A 20,026-nucleotide genomic window follows, 5' to 3' on the forward strand; every position below is an offset into this window, starting at 1 on the left:
AAATGCAAGAATGAATGTTGGTCAATCATGGACCTTGATTAGCACAAAAGAAACAGAAATTTAAATACATCATTTAAAATACTGTACATAGTTCTCTACTATGTAGGAAAGGTAATATATGGACATCAAAAAAATTTAAATATGTATATTGTTAATCGAACTCTTGTTGACAATGTGACTCAAATCATGTAAATTTTAGCGCTTTTTTTTAAAGTATAAATTAACCGTTTAATTTTAAGTGGACATTAAAAGTTAAAGCATGAAAAATACAGCATAAGGGAATAAATGCTTTTAAAGACAATCTACAGAAAGTTGCAATGCCTGTTTTTGAAACAGGTTTTCCACAAATATATACCGAATCACCCAGATTGTTTCATTTCCATGTGTTCGCACAGTAAAGTGTGCTTACTGCAATCACAGTACTTACTATATTATGTAAAAATAATAATCTACATTTCTCTGCTGTCTCTTGCTGTAGTTTGTCAGTTCCATGGAGACAGACTAGGAAAATGTCATTTTTATCATGACATTTGCGATAAATAGATGAACAAACGTTTGCGATAAATAGATGAACAAACGTTGAAGATCATTAAAGAGGATTAGTGGAAAAGGATATTCTTTTATAGTACATTCTTCATATGTACCATAAAGAGAATTAAGAGCTGGGAATTTATGAGAGCAATGAGTTATAAAGAATAAGCAAAGTTGTTTCATTTAGAAATGTATATGAAAAGCAAAAATGGATTACGAATGAATAACTAGAAACCTAATTATTTGTATCTTAAAAGAGAAGTGAAAAAAAGGGAAAGAATCCATTTAAAAAATCTTAAGGATATAAAGAGGCAATTCATAAAAGTACTATGAATAAATGAGAAATATATGACAAGATATTTGATCCCAATAAGAATCAGAGAAATGCAAAATAAAATAGTAAGATAACATTTTTTTGCCTTGCATAATTTGCTTTGTGAAAAAAATGGTGTCACTAAAATTGGCGTTGAAAGTGAGAAACTTCATAACATGGTGATAGTAGCAGAAATTTTTACATTTATTGAAGATAGTTTAGCTGTATCTAAATTTAAAATTCAATACTCTCATCTCCGGAATTCCATCTGAAAGATATTTCACGCAATCTCACAAAGATATACACCCAAGATTACTATTTACACATTTTTATACACAAAGAACAAAGTCTTTAATAGGAGATTTAGTAAATAATTAACAATATGGGCATATCATATGCCATGTAGCTATGTAATGATTACAAAAGAATTTAGTAGAATTATACATGCATGTTCGGAAGATAATCAATGATATTTTACAAATTAAATATAAAGATTCCAAAAATATGCATAGTATGACTGACTCCATTTGTTAGAAATACGCATATATCTATGTTTGCCCAGAAATGGCCTAGAATATAAACACTAAGCTAATAAGAGTGACTAACCTGTGAAACATAAGTAAATAAGGGGAAATTTTGTAATACTTTTAAAAACTCTATTTCTAGTTATTTTGTATGTGAAAATTATAAACCTGTTGGAGAACTGTACTTTATTATTAAGAATAATATGATGTTTATCAAACTTAGATATCATCAAAAATGAAAATAAAATGGCGCATAAAATCTCCCAATAAGAAAGCTTAAAAATAGGTGCAATTTCTAATTTGCCCCTAAATTTAAAAAAAAGAAAAGAAAAAGAAAAAAGAAGTAGAAGAAGAAGAAGAATTGAAATGTGTGAATCAACAGGCTCTTGAGGAATTAGTGGACAAAGCTGAGCATGTTATTTTAGGACATATGTCCTTTTTCTAAGACTATCAGGGTTATGGGGCTTGAGAATATATAAAACAGCCCATAGATCAATTTCTAGCTGAAAGGATTCATGCTTGCATTTAGTTATGAACTTCAAATTGGAAGCTGTTCAGGCAGAAAACTAATAGAAATGGGTGATAGCTAATTAACCCAAGGCTTCAAAGTAATTGCTCTGCAAGAAGCAATTTAAAAGGAACCTTTTTTTTTTTTAATTTTTGAAATCATAAAATGCCCTATTTGACATTTGGTACTTGAGCAAAAATATATGAATACACACAAATGCTGATTTTTAAAAACTTCTATCTTATTTAACTTCTCAGGTTTTTTTCACTTTATTTAATTTTTTTATTTTCAAATACAGTTGACATTTAATATTATTTTATTTTAGTTTCAGGTATATAGCGCAGTGGTTAAACATTTACATAATTTACAAAGTGATTAGTCTAGTACCCACCACCTAGCACTACACACAGTTATTACAGCATTATTGACTATATTCCCTATGCTGTACTTCACAACTTCATGACTATTTTGTAAATACAAATTTGTACTTCTTTATGACTTTACCTTTTTCACCCAGCCCCCATTCAGCAACCATCAGTTTGTTCTCTGTATCTATAAGTCTGTTTTGTTTGTTCATTTTGTTCTTTAGATACCACATTATAAGTGAGATCATATAGTATTTGTCCTTCTCTGTTTGACTTATTTCACTTAGTATTATACCTTCCAGGTCCATCCATATTGCCACAAATAGTAAGATTTTTAAAAAAGCAAAAGAATAACAAGAACTGTGCTTCATATTACATACTGAATTCCCAGGCTTAGGACTTTGCCTTGTACGGAGATACGTGAAGTAGACTCCTGAAGTTAATATGTCTAGGAGGATAGGATTGTACTGATTAATCCAGTCCCGAGCTGTAGGCCTCACCAAGGGATTCAGCAGAGCCAGCTACTCTCTCTGTAGCATACAGCTGTTTGATAGAGAAATGACTGTACTAGCAAAAGAAGAGTGATCTAGTGAAGAGAGTGTGGAATGAATAAACATCTGAAATCAGCCTCTGTCTGCCACAATCTACAACTCTGGCTTCCCATCTTCCTCGCAAGTTTCCTCACACTATTTAAAAATATCCATACCTATACTCATTCCTTCTCAGCCTCCATCTTCTCTAAGAGAGGATCCCCACATTTCCTTCATTTTCTACATATAGTTCTAAAAATACACATGCATTTGGGAGCATGGTGTCCCATATTAGCCAAACTAGCTAATTTTTCTCCTCCAAATTAGCTTGGTATCTCCAATTTATGTATGACTCACAAATGTGGAAATAACATCCAGGTGAGGAATTCTCATCAGAACTTCTGTAACCCTGGCTTCCTACCTCTAAATCCAAGGTTTAATTGCATGTCAACTTGTCTAGATCCATGCTGAAGACTATCTGCTCTCACTTCCACATAAATCTTAGGGTTTTATATTACATGATATGTCTACAGACTAACATATTCTTATAAATAAATTAATTCCTCAAGAAACATAGTAAGTTTTTTAGGTATCTCCAAGTGTCAAGCTCTCAATAATTTAGACTTCCTTTAGAACTACTACAGAAGTTTGTAAGTGGCCGCTGATAGTTGCCCAGGATTCAATTTTTGATTATATTTTCTCCCCGACCTTAGGTTTCACTTGGTGTGAATAAATTAGGATTGTGTCCATTTTGGACCAACCACTCTGGTCAGTGGCACAGCACTTACACTGTTGTTTTTTTTTGTTTTTTGTTTTTTTTTTTAAGGTCTGAGCCATTTATTCCTCTACTAGAATAAGGGTGAGATAGACTTTCCTAAAGCACATTGGCTCCATGGTAAAGATATGAACACTCAAAAGAGTTACCATGCTTTACTTAGAAAAATCGCAGTTAATTTTTTAAGATTGAAAATGCATACTAAAATCATTAAATTTTCAAGGTTGTTTCTGAGTGTCCAACATTATATTGAAAACTACCTCAGGAAAGAAAGATATCATGTTCTAGGATTATATTTGTCTTTTAGATAATTTAATGGATCATATATGTATACATGTAGAGGATTTCATTTTATCTACTGGTTCTAATGACTAATCACAATATATATGATAAATGACAAGTCTTCTAGTATTTTTCTAGTTGTTTTACCTTTTTTAAAAAAATATGTAGCTCTTTAATTATCATTTACAAAATTATTGTAACATGGGCCTTGGAAAAACAATAATATGTCTCCTGGGTTATTCTTGTTTTATATAATATTAATGTCTCTTTATTTATTTTTTTATTGCAGGATTTATTTATACATGTGGTGGAACTTTAAAAGGACTTAATGGAACTATAGAAAGCCCTGGTTTTCCATATGGATATCCAAATGGCGCAAACTGTACATGGGTAATAATAGCAGAAGAACGAAATAGAATACAAATTGTTTTTCAGTCATTTGCTCTAGAAGAAGAATACGACTACTTATCCTTATATGATGGCCATCCTCATCCTACAAACTTTAGGACAAGGTTAGTATATTTTGAATGGAAGAATGGAGGAAAAATATTTTATAGGTAAAAGTGTTTATCTTACAAAGAATGCTTAACATTTTGTGGTGATTTATAATATTATTCACCAATTAACTATTATTCATTTGGAAACATACCATCTCATGAACAAATTAGCTCAGTATCTCTGACTTCATAGTACTAACATTAATATTATGTTACAAAAAAGTGAAAGTAAATTGAATTGTGACTTCTTTAGAGAGGTTAAAGGTATTATAATTTTTTAAATATTTATCTCAAGGCTTCATTCTTTATGAACATAATGTATGGTAGAGTAAAAAGATACCATGTAATGTGTCTTTCACGGATATGTACCCAATTTTAATATATGACAATATGTAAAAATGCTTAAAAATAAATATTCATATGACAGTAGAATACATTATTTTTAGATGATGTATACAGTTTATAAAATTTAAATATCTGAAAAGTAGATCCTTTCATGTTACTAGCTGGGACACCCAAGTTTCTGTCCACAGAAGAAATTATTTATTTTCAAGTTAGTTGGTAAAAAAGGAATGAAAATTAGCTGGCACCCTATCTGTTATTTCAGTGGTTCTTCAGAATTTCTTTTTGGCAAATAAAATATCTAAACATATAAAATATTTTGCTGCCTTATCAAAAATTCTTTTTAAATGTAGATCAACTCTAATTCGACCAAGTTCAAATTTCAGATCTTGCATATTTCACTTAGTCCTGAATTTTACCAATGTATGTATATTTTTCTTCATCTAGTTCAATATATTCTAAGCAGAAAACCTATAAGAATTAAAGACTCTTTACATACTTGGCTAGGTTTCCAATCATCAGAATGACAGTTAAAAGTTCCTGAATTGTTGTTTCATACTACATGGCTACACAAAGAAAAAGTCACTGAAATGATTACAGGCGATGTTCTTTTTTCCCTTTTTTTTGGGGGGGGGCTATATATTTATTGCTGAGTATTTCTCATTTCTTCCTTCTTTCACATTGTTTAAGTCTTTCAATATTCATCCATTTCAAAAGTATATAGTATAGCTGACATATCTGACAGTGTTTATTCACCATCATTGCCAATATTATTAAAATCTGGATGTCGTTTGTTAATGATATAGCATTAGGTCAAGATAGGAAACACACAGCACTGTGTGTGTGTGCTTCTGCTTGCCTGTACTAGTGGGTATGGAGTGGGTATGAGTGTTTGCCTTCACCCGTATACATCCAATCAGATTATAGGTTGTAAGAAAAGGGAAGATAATTCTGAAACTGTTCAAGCCAGGTTAAATATATATATATATATATTCAAGTTAAAAATGAAAACTTTTGTATATTTTCTTTAAAATATCATTGTACATCATAAAATTGGTATAAATATAAAAAAATAAACCTCTCTTAATGTTATGTGACAGTTTCTCACTATAAATTCATTGATAGCATGGTTTGTACAAGCATCTATTCTCTCTAGATTCCCTCGAGAATGAAAAAAAATTTTTATTTTATGCCTGCTCTCTTTTTCTTTTTTTAAAAATGTGGCCTCTGGGAAGTTAAAAGTCTTTGTCAGATGAGGCAAATCAATTTTTGTTCTCATCCCTTCCTAATTCGTAAATGGGGGAGCGGACAACAGTACTTAATTTACAATTATTAGGTTTACAATGTAAAGAAAACTCAATAAATCTAACCCATAGCACTTATTGTGTCCCCTGTACTTGATGCTGTGCTAAGTATTTTGTGTAAGTTATATTCTTTAACTTTGTTCTTACTCAAACGAAGTGAAAATATGCCTGTTACCATCATTTTACAACTGGGAAATGAGGCTTACATTACTTGCCCACAGTTAATACTGCTGAAAGTAGCAAAAGGCGGGATTGTCATTGCAACCCAGATTTGTCTCAGTTCAGACCTTAAGCTCATTAAAAAAATATATATTTAATGCATAATATATAAGAACCAATACATATATGATCTCCATGGATAATGTATTGACATATGAACTAAAGCCTTTTTTTTCCTGTTAAAATTTAATACAAATAATAAAAACAAATATTTTTAAACATGCATAACAAAGATATATACAGAAAGAGAAATTACAAATTTATTCTTGGTATTTGTTTTATGAACTCTATTCTAATATATACTCTATAGCTTTTGCTCACTGTAAATATATAATGCATATATTAGTCTTTATGCTTTATTGGTCTGCTGCTAATGTGACAACTGATTTTAATTATCAAAACCTAACAGAAAACTGCAAGATAAAAATGTATAACAGAAAACAATAATTTAAAAATATAGTATTGACTGATGTAAGAATAGAAGAAATTTGGAACAAATTCTGTATAAAATCAGAGAAATAAGATAAGACTAAATCACAGAAGATATTTCCTATCATTATAAAACATGATAAAATATGTAAAGCAAGTGATTATAAGGTATGATTCCATGAATGAAAGCATTTTCTATGATCAAAATTTACTTCGAGCAATTACTTTCAAGATATAAAAGGCTTGATATGCTTAATATAAATAAGTTTTAGAAATTAAGATAAAACTATAATCATATGAATAGAAATGTATAAAAATATGAACAGAGAATTGAGAAAATAAAAAATGTTAAAGTGCTATTGTACAATAAGAAACTAGTACAAAATCTAGCTAGCTACTAGAAAAAACAAATCAAAGAAACGATGTGATGTTTTTCAAATATAGAATTGTCTAAGACAATTTTAAGTACTGTTGGTGAAGATACTTTGGTACTGCATGAGTAATGGGAATGTCAGTCTGTGCATGCTTTCTGAAGAATAATCGTATCAGGTATAAAAGCAATTTATCATAAACAAAACTTTAAAAATGCTTACATCTCCAAATTAGAATAAGATGTATAATCCTATAATAAGATTGTTTATGCGTGTGTTTCTGTGTGCATTTGTGTATTTATGAACTGAAGGATGTGGTTATCTCATGGTGATGGTGTTGTGACAATATTTTTCCTTTTTGCTAGTTTTTAATTTCTAAGATTTTAATCTTGAATATTTAATGGCAGAAAAAATAATATTCTAGTTTAATTTTTAATTATATATACTCCAAATTTCAAGAATATTTTTCTGATATATATAATTTAATGACTTAAAGTGCAAATTTGAACTGGAAGAGAGAAACATCATAAAAATGAGCATTGACTAAGTCCACTTTCAATAATTTAGACCTTCAAATGAAGCAAAACTGCATCATAAAACTTTATTTCAAATTTGTTATCTAAGTTTACATACTGAAATAATAATAGAAAATAAGTTACGAAGAACAAAATTATATTTTAAAGTTAAAAATATTACATGTAAATAGATGAATATTAAAAATTTTTTTCTAAATAAGTTCTTTTATTGTTCAGATAATGGCCCTAAATCAATAAGGAACGAACTACAAGCACATATATTTATTTATGCACATCTTATTCTCATTGTTCATTAAAACAGAAAATATTGAATTATATTTTAAATTGCTTGTTAATATATTATGTTATTAGAATTAAAACTTTTTTAGAATTAAGACATTCATATTCTATAGCTCAATATTGGGATATTAAGTGAATTGTTTCTACAAAATAGGCACAAACTCATGTAACCCACACTATTATTAATATGAACTTTTTCATCACCCCAGAAAGTTCTTTGTATTCCTTTCCAGTCAATCCTTACATTTTCTCAGGCAACTACTGTACTTATTTATTTCATCATAGGTTAGTCTTGCCCCTTCAAAATGGTCATACGAATTGAATATTAGAGTATGTACTCTTTTGTGTCAGTTTTTTTCACCCAGCATAATGTTTTTGAGATTTGTCCATATTTTTACGTGCATCAACAGTTTGTTACTTTTTGTTGCTGAGTAATATTTCATTTCATGAATTCTTTATTCTTCTCTTAATGAATATTAGAAATGTTTTACTTTAGAGGCTATGCTGAATAATGATACAATGAACATTCAAGTACAAGTCTTTTTGTGAAGTGGTTTTCATTTGTCTTGGGTAAATACCTAGTAGTGGAATTATTGCATTATTGAGTAAATATATGTAATTTCATAAAGAAACTCTCAAACTGGTTTCCAAAGTAGTCACCGCATTTATATTCTGCCATCATTCTATGAAGATTCTGATTGCTCCACCTCTTTGTCAACATTTCAGGTTGTCAATCTTTATAGGGTTTTTAATTTGCATTTCTGTGATTAATGATATTGAGCACTTTTTAAATGTACTTATTTATTAATATATATTATGAAATGTCTGTTAAAATATTTTGCCTACTTTTTAATTGGGTTGTTTGATTTGTCTTCATATTATTGAGTTATAAGTGTACATATGCAACCTTTATGCTATATTTTAACAAATATATACATCCAAATATTTTCCTCCAATCTATAACTTGCTTTATTCTCATAATTATAATATCTTTTGATGAGCTGAAGTTTTTAATTTTGGCAAAGTCCAATTTATTAATTTTTTGTTTTGTTAGTGCTTTCCTTGTAGCCTTTTACATATTTTCTTATCCAAAGGCAGAAAAGATATTTTACTGAATTTCTTCTAAATCTTTAGAATGTTAGCATTTGTATTTAAGTCCATGATTAGACTTAAAGGTGTACAAGAGTCTGGGTTCATTTTAGTCCATGTGGGTATTACAGTGAATAAGAATTAACATGGCCTATGTTTTAAGCAACCCTAGAAATGACAACTCCATAAATTATATGTCCCAGAGGGCTGCTTCTGGACAGTTATGATTAAGCATATTTTAAATATTTTTTTTAAAAAATTGACTACTTAACCAACTAAATTTTTCTAGAGAAGCTCTTATTTTTTTTTCCTCTTTCTATATTATTCTTTACCACTTTAGTTTTCTTCTTTTGTGATTATTTATAATCTATTTATACCTTCTTGATCATAGTTATAAAATATACTTCATTACTGTGACTAAATTATCTGAGCTTTTTTTTTACCACTTCATTGTTATTAAATATTAATTATTTAACCAGTAGTTTTTCTCAGTACTATGAGTGATAGATATAAAGGATGTAATATATTCTGCTATAATTTCTTGTTTATTTTATAAATTCACTCTTGACATACCCATAGAATTCACAAGCCTAAGGGACATAATCAAGGAATAGTAATTAGAATAAATGAACAACAATCTGTAGCTTGAATTCCCTCTCGTGTAATTGGTAGACCTTTCTTCGGAAAATGTTGGCCGTGTTCCCATACATGTTCTTGAGCAGCCACTACAGTTCTCTTCTTACATGATTAATCTTGTCTCCTTTCCTTTCTCCGTTGCGTCCTTAATTTTCTATATAACTTTCTAATAGACATGTTAAAATCTCTTCTCATCTTAATTGCTGCTCCTTTCACTGCAACACAAATATCTGTCTCCTTTCCTACAGGTATAATATTGAGGTAGAGAACAAATTTCCCACAAAAATTATTAGAAAATATCTAAATGAATTTTTAGATCATAGAAATAAATGGCCTTAGAGTATACTTTGTGGCAGTGCACTCTAGTGATTTAATTCTACTCCCAAGTCCCTATCTCCACACTGTTAAACAGGTTTGATTAAGAGTGTTATAACCCAATCTGACTTGCTGTTTTTGAAGTGTTAGAACCAGTCCTTGTATCCTGATTATCTCTCTTGTATAATAAAATGTTTGGAAAACGCAGGGCTATAAATGCCTGACCCATTGGCAGAGATGTTTTGTGTGGGTGTTTGTGTGTAAGTTGCGTGTAAGTTTGTGTGTAACATCTATAATATTAAGGAGTTCCACTTAATGGCAATATGAATTTTGCTTACTAATAGTCCATTATGATGTCGATGATAGCATTTTATAGAAAATATAGGTTTCACAAGTCATAGGAGTTGAGGGTACAAGTAGGTTTTTCTATAGACAGGCTTGAACAAGATGTTTTGTTGTGGTTTAATTTAGTAAAGCCTTGTAGTATCACCACGTGGCATGCCAGTGAATTAGAAAAAAGATCAGTTAAATTTTGATGCACTGTAGGCAGTTAATGACTCTTTTATTTTAGATCTCATTCCTCCCTTTGGAGCATTCAAATTAATGATTAGACAGATCTCAAAGATGAGATTTCTAGAACGTTTGTCAACATAAAAGACTCTTTCAAATCTGAGTAAGGCAAAGATTCAAGAGTATACACAATCATTTGTTGTTCATACTAGGCATGTTGCCAAAAAGAATGGAGGTGGCTTTTAGCGAAGAAACAGACTAAATTAAACCATTAAACTAGATTAAAACATACAACAAAAGATGTCGACCAGCAAGTTTAAACAATTTGTTCCGTTAATATTTATTCAATCTTTTATAGCAAATCTGTGAAACATTTACTTCCGTTACTCTGCTTTCAGTAAAACAGTACTGATATTCTAAAAGAAAACTATATATGGTGTTAATAAATCGCTAACTAGTGATATTTCCTGTGCAAGTCACTTACTCTCCATTTACTTTTTTCACCTGTAAAATGGCATAGTTGAAATGTCTGCTTGAATAATCTCACAGAGAGGAACTTGATGATCTTGTAACATAAATGTTTTTAGAAAGAGAAAATTTTATATAGCAATCTCAAACCCTAAATAGAAGTTTTAGATGAGAAATCTCACATTAACTTTGTGAATTATTTTAGATTTGTTAATATATAATACTCTAAGGGAAGCTACAGATACTCTATCTGTTAAAAATAAATCTTTTCTTAATATATACTCTATTTATATACAATTCTCAAAATATAATTTCAGATAGTCTTCTCAATACTCCTGTTATATAGGTGAAAAAATTAAATTTCAAATATTGATAATTTCTCTAAGATCACAAAATTAGGTTTTCAAGAGAGTGAAGTTTCAATCTAAATATGTTAGAGCACAGCTGATTGGTTATATTCATTTACATTTTTCAAGTATATCATTTTTTGAATGACAGGTTAGAAGATTTACTTTAAACTAGACAACTACAAAACCAGATAACTTTTACTGACCACTTATTTTATAAAGTAATTTTACTAAATCTAAATTAAAATGTCAAATCATTAAAAGACACACATTTATACAGTCCACTTTATTTTAAAAAATCACCTATTTCCCAACATGACATGCATCCAAAGGCATATTTGTGTCATAAAAATAATTGTATAAAAGAGAACTAACCTTTCTTCCATAAATGTTTAAAGTTTGATGATCTTGATATCTAGAAATTGTTGAGCCCACATAGAAAAATAATTAAATGTTTCAACATAAAAACATATAACGCATAGTCACACAGGTTGTCTTTTTAGAAAAATTAAACACATTTCAATTGTATTTTTAAATGGTATTTATAGAAAACAATGATTTAACCATATGTGAATTCAAAAATGGCATTTAAAACTCTTGGTTTAAATTGATCTAATAAAAGATTATATTACTAATTTGGGTTAAACTTTGGGAAGACAAAAATAAATTTAAAGATTCAAGAAACTTACATAATAGTTTTCTATATAATCTTCCTCACTAAATGCAGAATTAGAAACACTAATCTTGGAAAGTAGATGGGATCACAAATTTGTACACACACATATACCAAACATAATAACTTTATAAAGTCAATGGCAAAATCTAGTGATAAAATATTGTCATCTTCAATCTATATTAAAATCAATGCATATTTATATTATATGTTTATTGAAAAATTGTTTTGAGATATTTGAAAAATCAGATAAAAATTCAGAATCCTGCTATATACGTGACACTCTGCTTAGTAGATAAAAAGACTAAAAAATGCATGGAATATGGAAACTTGCCACAGCAGCTACTAATATTTTTGTGGAAATTTTTTTAAAATCACGAATAAATTATAGCAATCTAATTTATTCATTTTTAAAAATAATGTTTTCTAATTATAAAATTTAAACTTTTTCTGAGTGATACAGGATTATTGGAAAATACTTAACCAAATAGAAAAGTAGTATTAATACCCACTTCTCACCAGATCTATTGGGATTCTGGTACTAACACACCATTTAATGTGTCAATTATATTTCCACATGAATTTCCTATATTCTCTTTACTCACTTTTAACTACATAACATACAATTTATGAAGCATTATGTTAGAATGAACACCAATAAGCCTCCCACATAGAAAGGAGAATGCCAATACTCGTTTCCATTCTCCTCTATCCCTGACCTTACTGACTTCTAACTGGTAACAAACATTCCTATATTATGGCTGCCATTTCCTTAATGTTTTCAAAAATATAGTTTAATCATACATGAATGTATCACTAAATAAAATAAAATTGAATTTCCTTATGTACTTGTAAGTTTTATAAAATATATACCATACTGTTTCAGGCTTCTGGGATTTGCTTTTTTGACTCAACATAATGTTTCTATGAGTCATCCATGTTGTGGCATATTGCTGTAGTTCATCCATTTTCATTCATTTTTATTTAATCTTATGCATATATTATACTTCAATTATGACTACAATATGTGTTATTTGTCTATTTTCTAAAAAATATGCATATGTATTGTTATCAGTTATGCTTTTAAAAATAATAGGGCTATGAATAAACTTGTATGTATTTTCTAATACAGAGTATAAGAGATTGTCTCAAATGTCAGAGTAGAATAGCTGATCCAGTGTATACAGAAAATGCAATTGTCCAAATTTATGCAATCCTAATTGTATTCTTGAGTGTTCAGACCACTTTACAACGCCATTGGCAATCTGTAATGAATGACTTTTAAAGTAAAATGTCTGTAGAGAGCTGAATTTTTACAATCCACTATAGGTAAATGGTCTCACGGTTTCGAATTTGCATTTTCCTGATTGCAATGGGTTGAGCTTCTTAAGCTTATGTGCTGCTCCTGAGGATTGGATTTAAGGTAGGTGAGAAGACATGAATCAAATAATATTCTAGATTTTTTGCCACAAAAAGCTGGGGAAAAAATCTAGTTGTATTTTCCTGGGTGAAGAAGAGAATTTCCTAGATTTTTTTTTGCCACAAAAAGCTGAAAAAAAATTAATTGTATTTTTCTGGGTAAAGAAGAGAATTATCATGTTGGGGTTGGGCTGGAAATAAGAACTTTGATTGGGTTATGTTCATTTTTAAAAGCCTATTAGGCACACAAGTAGTGATGTCAGGTGGGCATTCGGACATAGAAATCTGGAGCTGAGGGAAGAGAGAAGCAAGGTTAAAACCATGGCTTTGGAAAAGAACACATTGAGAGAGAAAAGATGACTGAAGACTGAGGTATGGGGCTTCAGGTAGAGAGCCCAAGGATGTCAAGCAGAAGAGTGGACGGGGATGTATAAGGTAGAGGCCAGAGAAGTAAGAGGAAATCAAATGAGAACAGTATTGAAGAGGCAAAGTGAAGAAAGTAGTTGAAGGCACAATGAGCAACTATGAATTTGCTCCACAAGTTCGATGAGCATTGAGAATTGTCCATTGCATAAAGGTCATTTGAACTTTTGATAAAAGTTATTTTTCCAGCAGTTTTGGAGCTAAAAGTCTGTTTAAAGTGTATGGGTTCACGTGAGTATGAAAAGAGACAAAACAGAAACTATGATTATAGGCCACTATCTATACAAAGAACTTTTAATATAAAGTTAGCAAAAACAAGATATAATCTAGAGGAAAATGTGGGAATGACATGCTATTTTAATTACATTTATACTTATTTATACATATTATATTTATTTAATGGGAAATAATCACGTTCACACTAACAGGAATATGTCAGTGGTGACACAACATCACTGTAACTAGAATTTGTCCATAAGTGAGAGGAGATGGGGTCCAGTGCACAAGGTGAGAGAGTGGACTTTAGACAAGAAGTTCACTCATCAGGACATGCTTTCTTAGGCATTACCTAACGTAATCCCACCTGAGGTGGATATTCAGGAGTATGTCTTTTTTGTTGCCTGCAGAGCTTCCTGCTGATTCAGGTCTGTGTTAAGGCTCACTGAACCTTAGCATCACAGGATGCTGCTCTTCATCCTGGTTTGTGATGCATTTGGCAATATAATTTGCAAAATAATTAAGTAAACTTGTAATCTTTTTGCCTTAATTGGATTTTATATGTCAGTAACTATATTCCAAGTTTTGTTTTCTTTTCTAAATATAATTCTAAAATAGTTTTTTTTTTTTCCTTTCCTTTGCTGCCTTTTTTTTTCTCTCAAATTACTGGCAGCTATACTGAAGTCATATGAAACATGAGAATTTTGTGAGATAGAACCCTTAATCTGATTGTTATTTCATAACTCTGAGGATCCTTGTTCTCTGACCCTTTTTAAATCTTTATAAAAAATAATATTTGTATCCAGAAGAAGTTGACTGTTCTGATTTGGGAAGGTTGTTCTTTCTAAACTCTTCTCTTTGATCTCTGCTTGAAAACAAGCCAAATCTTTCTTAAATTTTGTTATTTGTAATATATACCTATATTGTAGTGAATTTATAAAGGGAAATATATTGCAATTTATTTCTAAGGTCAAGCAATATTTTCCCATACTCACTTTCTGGCATTCTTAGTCATTTTCTCTTTAATTAAGTTATCAACAAACTCATGACATACCTTCAAAGTTTTTGGAGGAAAATATTTCACCAAATGCTGTACAACTGACTAAAATTAATCTTTATATTTCTAGCCTGTTTCTATTTTCTCAACACCCAATGCCCAACTGCTAAGCTAATGGCACATAATTTACTTTTGTTATGGCAGTGTGCAGTGTAACATTTAAATAGTTATTATATATATATTTTTTTTTTCAAATAAGCCCAGGAATGGAAAAAAGGATAGAAAATAATTCTAGTTTTAACACTATTTTAATTATAAAAAGAACTATAAAATATTCTAAATTAAAAATAACACCATGAATTCGTTTCCAAATGAAATCATTTTATTTCTGCCTCTGATATGTTGGCAATATATCAATTACTATAAATTCAATCAAGAAATAATCAGGGAAAAAATAATGTTATTTTTACTGTTCTATCCCTTCAACAAATGAGCATAAATAGTAAGGCTTGGATGTAACATTTTGATATAGGTATTGTGTGCATATAGTTCCTCTAGGGGAATCTCCTTATCTTAGCTTCTTCTTGCTCCTGAGTCCCTGCTGTTTAATCTCTTCTCTGCATCCCTCATCTATAGCTAGACCTCGAAATCTACTTCATGAATTTTTCATCTCTGCTTTCTCCCTTGGATTTTATATGACACATGACACCATCTCTCTAGGCTCTCCTCCATCGGCACCTCCTCTTGGTTAGTCCACATCTCCAAAGAAGGGCTGATACAAGATGTCATCTAATCTCATGAGGTTTTCTTCCTCTACCTGGAATGATAAAATATGTTAAAATAGTAAGATATTGTATTAGATGGTGAGTAGGTACTATGTTCTTAATTAAAAATAGATGCTTAAAAAAACCGTTGTCGATTTCAAGTTTAAGAACAGTTTTTGATTATGAAACTGATTCACTGTGTTGATCTTTTTCTTAATTTTTAGGTCAATAATGAAAATAAAATTTTGAAAATGATCACATACATTTGTATTTTAAGTGTTTATAAATATAAAATGAATTCCATTAGCATTATATCAGTGACTTTTCCATCTAGAAAAAGCTTCATTTAGTTTAAAATACTTAAGTATTGTCAAAACACTTTCATGTAAATGCCTACGTTCTCATTTTTGAATACTGAACTATGCTCTTCTCATCCTGCCCTTCCTCACCCCTTTTAATAGCTAAATTTATATTATATGTTAATATTATTTTCATACCCCCTAATTGACATTATTCTCTATTAGTTCATGTAGAGAATATGTTACTAAGCATTGGATCAAGGGCTGTTGGTTAAAAAATTAGACTTTTTATATATCAACCAATTTTTTGTTACATATTGCCTCTTCTGCTTACGTGTCACATCTAAATTACTGTGTGTTATAATGAAAGACTAAAATTGTCATTTCTCTAAAAAATTTAGAGATAGCTAAAATTTCGTAGATCAATCGAGTGCATGTTATAAAAAAACACATTTTTATTATAAAAATTCTATAGTTATTTAAAAATAAAATAGTTATTACCAAGAATGTACAAAAAATGGATGTAAAAACACAATATAATCTACTCTTGGTTTTGACTAGGCATGGAGTCTTTGGGGTTAGGGAAGATTTTATATGCCTTTGTATCACTGATATTTAATATAATACTAATATAATGTAAATATTCAATAATATCGACCTAATAAATAGTTCATAGATTACCATAACTATATTCATAGTTTAAATAAAATAATACTTTAATTTCATTAAATTGTTCAGATTAAACTTAATATTTTGGGGGGATGATACATCTTTCCCATGTGATTTACTTTTACATCAAAATATTAGGTAAATTTCTCACATTTAGGTTCCCTTAGTTAACTTTAATATGGTCTAAGAGCTCATTTTAATGCAATTCCAATGTGTTATCATATAAATATGTGTGATAAAAATAAGGACAATGTAAAAATCTGACTGGCTAATTTTAAAAATAAACTATTGGGACAAAATATTATTGCAAAGCAACTGCATAATTGGTATTGGTAATAAATTGACCACTAGTATCAATTTTGTAGTCAATGATCAGCATTATCACCCATATGTGCATATATCCAATCATATGTCTTTGATAGTCACATCTGTGTGTATGCATTTTACATATAATTCCAAAGCTATATGCCTAAATACATTTCATCCAATATTACTTTTAGTTATTTAAGAACTTCAAAAAATTCCAGATATAATCACATTCAGCCTAATGAAGCTGACATCTTTCTTACAAGAATCTTTTCTTTCTATTGTTTGACACTTAAAAAAATATTCTTCTGTAAGCCCCTTTTTTCTAGTCTAGCTAATATTCATTCAAGTAACATTTTCTCCTCACATCGTAGACTTTAATAAAAAGTATTTCTTCTACTTCGTATTCAATTAAACACTCCTCTTCTGCTAGGAAAAGAATTACTAAATGCTCACATCCTTATTATGACAATGTTTTAATTCTGGTGTTTATTTTTATTTGCATTCTATATGGTTTAAAATCTTCTATTAAAGTACAATACACATAAGAGCCACAAATGCATATTCTGAGTATGATGAATTATGTCAAATTAATACATCTGTGAAATTAGCACCATGATCAAGAAAAGAACAGTACATTGCCACCTTCCAATCACAACTACTTCCTCCTTCAGGGTAACTGCTCTCCTAACATATAACAGAAGATATTTTGTTTGTTTTTAACTGTAAATAAATTGAAAGATGCGGTAGGTGATCTTTTCTTTTGACTTCTTTTCAACATCGTATTAGTGAAATTCAAGCATATTACTGTGTGTAGTTGTAGTTTATTCCTTTTCGTTCCTATATGGTTTTGCATTGTGAGAATGTACATCAGTTTGTCTGCTCTATTGATGGATAACGTGGTTGTTTCCAGTTTGTGGTTATTATGAATAATGGTGCTATTATTGTTCTTATACATGTCCTCTCATGAGCATATTTAATATATCTGTTGGACATATAGCTAGATGCATAATATTCTTTTCATGCATTCTGTCAAAATATTTTTTAAATTAGTTATACTAATTTATACTCTTGTCAACACTTGGTATTGTCTGCCTTTTAAGTTTTTAAACCATCTACTGTTTTTAGTGGCATAGCAATTTGATTTTAAGTTGCATTTTCCTTATGATTAACAAAGTTGAACACTTTTTATATGCTTATTGGCCTTTTGGATATCCTGTTATATAATTTGTTGCTCAAGTCTTTGCCCATCTTTCTATGAGGCTTTCTGCCTTTTTAACAATGTGTAGGGATGGTTTATATGTCCTTGATAAGAGTTCTATCACTTTGTGCCTTGCCTTTTCCCTTTCTTAATTGTATTTTTTATAAATAAATGTTCTTAATTTTAATGTCATGTAAATTATTAAATATTTTTTATTTTCTTTCATTATTAATAGTCTTTTGTTTTATATTTAATCCTTGCTTATTCCAAGTCACAAAAATATTTTGTAATATTTTTATTTATTATTAATTTAACATTTAGATCCACAATCTATATGAAATTGATTTTTGTGTGTGGTATGAAATAGAGAACAGTTTATATTTTTTGTTTGTTTTCTTCTTTTCTTTTTTTCCTTTATGAGTATATATTTGACTCATCACCGTAGATAGAAAATAAACTTTTCTTTATCACATAAGTTTATTACAAATGAAGTAGCTATTTATATGTGGTTCTGTGTCTGGACTCTATCTCATCGGTCTATTTGTTAACCTTTGAACTAATACCACACTGATTTAAATACTACTGTTTTATAATAGGTTATGTCATCTAATAGGGTATCATATCCTGGTCAGTAGTAATTAATTTCTTAAAATTAGCAATAAGTTCCTGGAAATTCTTCTCCTTAATATATTAATTTAATAAAGCATAATTAATTGAAATGTAAAAATACTGCAATTACTATATCAACATAAACTATTTTATTTATTCTTATGAAGCATTGATATGCTTTCATTACCATAGCATAGAAGGACAAGTATAAAAAACACTCTGTTTAATTTTATTAGAAAGTAACACTATCATGTTCCTTCCTATCATTCCCATTTCATAAAATGCTTTATTTCTTGAATGGTGTCCACCAAGAAGCCATGCAATTTTTTATCTGGTTGTTTTCTGGGATCTTGTCTTTCATAGAAGGCAGAAAGAAGTTTACTATGATGGCACTACCTTTGGAGATACGTACTAGAGATAATATTGACCGTTTTTCTGATTTGCACTGATTTTGCACTGATTTTGTGTTTCTTATCAAAGAAACAAAGGATAGTTTCTCTCTACCATCATTTTAGTATTCTCTGTATCTGGTAGCAAGCATTCATGGGACACTAACTGCCTTTGACTGGTGTTCAATTTCTTATTCTTATGGAAATTCCTTCCAGGATCTGGTAACACATTTACTGTCAATATACACTGTCGTATTATCATGAGGGATATTTTATTTGTAAGTTGGGGGAAGTTTTATTAATTTTCTACTGCTCTATTTTTACTCAGGTATATTTCCAAGCTACTTAAGTATTCTATTTTAATAGTTTTATTAAATTATATTTTACATAATTCTTTTCAATCTCACTTTAGACTTTTTTGAAGTGTTATTTTTGTGTTAATGTCCTTTGATAAGTATGTATTCTCTGCTTCCAATATTCAATTTCAAATGTCTCCCTTTTCTTCATCATTATCTTATATTTAAATTGTGATGGTGATAGCGTAAGAGCACTAGAAAGAATATCTAATTTAGAGTCAGACAGATCTCTGTTGAATTCTAATTCTTCCACTAAATAAATAGAAGAGCAAGCCACTTAACCTCTCTAAACTTTATGAAAAAAGAGAATATAAAAAAGCCATCTTCATATGGTTTTGTGGATTAACTGTGTAAAATGTTAACTCAGAATCTGAAACAAACAAACAAAAAGTTTTCTATAAACATTACTGATGTTAATTTTAAAATCTTGGTTTCTATGCCTTGGTCTTTATACTTATATTTTATCTAGTACCCTTTTTTCTCCTTCCACAAGTCTATGATAAGAATTGTCCTTTATCAAAGTGAATATCAGTCA

General features: G+C 29.6%; 1 protein-coding gene across 1 annotated transcript in view; it reads left to right on the forward strand.

Moving 5' to 3' along the window:
- Positions 1–20,026, forward strand: part of CSMD3 (CUB and Sushi multiple domains 3) — a 1,005,898-nt gene that overhangs the window by 109,583 nt on the left and 876,289 nt on the right. The window contains exon 2 of the mRNA XM_039853604.1: positions 4,118–4,340. Within this exon, the coding sequence (XP_039709538.1) occupies positions 4,118–4,340 (223 nt within the window). The remainder of the gene's footprint in view (positions 1–4,117; positions 4,341–20,026) is intronic.

This window comes from Pteropus medius, unplaced genomic scaffold (assembly GCF_902729225.1).
Source record: "Pteropus medius unplaced genomic scaffold, Ma_sr-lr_union100, whole genome shotgun sequence".
Lineage (NCBI taxonomy): Eukaryota > Metazoa > Chordata > Mammalia > Chiroptera > Pteropodidae > Pteropus > Pteropus medius.